The sequence below is a fragment of the Dipodomys ordii genome, unplaced genomic scaffold, assembly GCF_000151885.1.
Source record: "Dipodomys ordii isolate 6190 unplaced genomic scaffold, Dord_2.0 Scaffold3, whole genome shotgun sequence".
NCBI lineage: Eukaryota > Metazoa > Chordata > Mammalia > Rodentia > Heteromyidae > Dipodomys > Dipodomys ordii.
Window position 1 is genome coordinate 35027586 of NW_012267219.1, and position 2767 is coordinate 35030352.

The window sequence follows — 2767 nt, forward strand, 5'->3', positions numbered from 1 at the left end:
AAGGAAGGAAGGAAGGAAGGAAGGAAGGAAGGAAGGAAGGAAGGAAGGAAGGGGAGGAGGAGGAGAATAAGAGGAGGAGGAAAAGGAGGAAGAGGAGGAAGAAACAACAGTATGGGTTAAAGATGCATTGGCTTGTTTGGTGAAAAAGTTGATGATATGAAAGAACTTCCTTATTCTCACAACACAAGTAGTATAGAAGCAAAAAAGACAGAGGATGTGGCCACTAAGGAAAGACAAGGTAAACCCAATTGTTTGAAACTGAGTCCCCCTCATTAGAAGAAAAAAATGGGTCCTCAAAATTAAGGATCTCTGGGCACCATTTTGGAATTTGCAGGAAATTTCTTTGTAACTTCCTGTTCTGCTTCTTTCCCAAATACCTTGACATAACCTGAGTTTAGCAGAGGAAGGATGGTTTGACCCTCAGGCTGCAGAGCTGGGGCTAGAAAAAATTTGGTTTTAAAATACTCACGAATAAAGACAGGTCAAGGCCAAACGGACATCCAAAGGGCTTCCTTGAACTACAAGAAAATCTCTCTTAAAAGGCCAACCACCTTACCTCCAAAGGCCTCCCTCCTTGCCTAGAAGACGAAAGAGAACTTCATGCAAAGGGGCCCACGTTTGGACATGGAGAAGGCAGATTGGTATCCCTCCCCATCCTCCAGCCTCTCAAGTCATTCTTTAGTTTGGTCCTGTGTGCCCCTCCTCTTTCATTTCTCCCCATCTCCTTCTCCTACTTGTCTTTTCTCTTTCCATCCTGCTCAGTGGAGGCTTCAGTCTTTGTTCCTCGGAAATTGCTGAGTCTCCCCTTAGTCCTCGTGGGCTCTGGGAGTCAAAGAAACAAGTACATATGGATTCCCTCCCAAACCAGAAAGTGGCAGGGAGTGCCCAGCTTTGTCTTTCTGTTTCAGACAAGAGCATGCTGTGCCGGCTTCTTTGGTCCCCAGTGTCAGGCCTGCCCTGGGAAAGGCCAGAATGTGTGCTTTGGGAATGGGATCTGTCTGGATGGAGTTAATGGGACCGGCAAATGCGAATGTGGCCCAGGCTTCAGTGGGACAGCCTGTGAGACCTGTGCCCAGGGCAAATACGGCATCCACTGTGACCAAGGTGCGCCCCCCTGGCCCAAACCAGGCAGCTACAGCAAAGAACAGAACCTCCCACACACACCCAGTCCCTTTCTCTAGGCAGCTGGAATCCCACATGGATTAGAAGACCAGCTGTGCTGATTTTCTTGCATAGGACATTTGCAGTCACTTGACCTCAACCTACCCACCAATTCTCAGTTTTGAACGCCCACCAAAGCCTGACTCTTAAGGTCTAAGAGGCTTTATGAAAAGGTCACTCTATCGATTTCCTCTCAGCAAGCTACAGGCTTTGCTTTTGCAAAAACAGTGACCTGTAGCCAGGGATATGCATGTGAGGAGGTACCAATTCCATGAGCAGAAAACAAAATTGTTGTTTTACTTGGAACTAAGCACCACAAACTTAGCTGCTCTTGTTTTCTAACCATTGGCCTATGCCAGACAAAATTAATGTGCAGTCCTGTGATTTCAATTAGGCCATATAATATATTCATATAATAATATATTAGGCCATATGATAGTATTGAAAGGAGCATGCTGGGTTGGGGGGCGAGGTGTTTTTCTGTTCTTTAGAAGCTTGTTTGCCAGCAATTTGTGCTGGAGTTCCCCTAGCCTAAGATCCCTGGATGGCCTTCAAGGGGTTCAGCAAACTTTAAAGCTGAATGAGCAAGATACCAACTCATTTCAGACTTCTCCAAGAGCCTCATGACCGTGGTATAAAACAAAGGAGTGACAATTCTATGTCATTGAAGAAGACAGGACACACCAGGTTTCTGTAAACCCAGTATCAAATGGGCTTCCATGTTAAACTGCCCTCAGGAAACATAACAATGGTCCCATCCCAAGACACCCCACATAGCCCTAGACCTCTGACTGTGACTCTATGAAAGACAAGGACTTCTTCTCACCATAACCAGGCTGGAGAACAGAGGCAATAAAGCGTCCCCAGTAAGTGATCAACAAGATGTGGAACGCAGATTGCAACCTGATCATGTGAGGTGTTTTTCCCTCTTAGTGTGTCCTTGTGTCCATGGGAGATGCAACCAAGGACCCTCGGGAGACGGCTCCTGTGATTGTGACATCGGCTGGCGAGGGGTGGCCTGTGACAGAGGTAAGAGCCAGCCCTTCGTGTTGATGACTGTGCTTAACCAGGCTTTGCAGAAGCCATATTTTTTTCTTTCTAAGTTAGAAAAATGATTGGGTTTTTTTCCCCTTCAGGCAGTTAACATAATTCCTTCCTGTAGCAAAAAAGTTTGTAAAAATAAAGAAAAGGCATAAAGAATAAAATAAAAGTAACTCACACTCCCAAGACAAGGAAAAACTATTTCTAGTAGTAATGCAAAAGACAATGATATTGCATATTAGCTGTAATTGTGGGTTTGCTTGTTTATAGCATATCGTAACAAAATGATGTTAAAAATAGAAAGAATAATATGGGAAATACAAATAAAAGTAGCAATTGAAAACCCAGGGGAGAGCCACACTTCAACAGCTAAACCATTAGAATCACATACACGCAAGGGAGAAGTCTGTGTTTTACTCATCTTTGTATCCATACTGCCTAACACAGAGCCTGGCAAGAGGGAGACCCTCTCAGTATATTTGAGCTTCCTGGCAGTCTATGTAAAAAAGGATTTATGTGGTCACATGTGTTTACATAGTTAATGTAATATATATATATATATATA

The 2767-nt window shown here is 44.2% G+C and overlaps 1 protein-coding gene across 1 annotated transcript in view; it reads left to right on the top strand.

The window, feature by feature from the left end:
• The window catches only part of Stab2 (stabilin 2), a 143538-nt gene that overhangs the window by 84850 nt on the left and 55921 nt on the right, over nt 1–2767 (top strand). The window contains exons 35-36 of the mRNA XM_013019092.1: nt 909–1104; nt 2095–2167. Of these exons, the coding sequence (XP_012874546.1) occupies nt 909–1104; nt 2095–2167 (269 nt within the window). The remainder of the gene's footprint in view (nt 1–908; nt 1105–2094; nt 2168–2767) is intronic.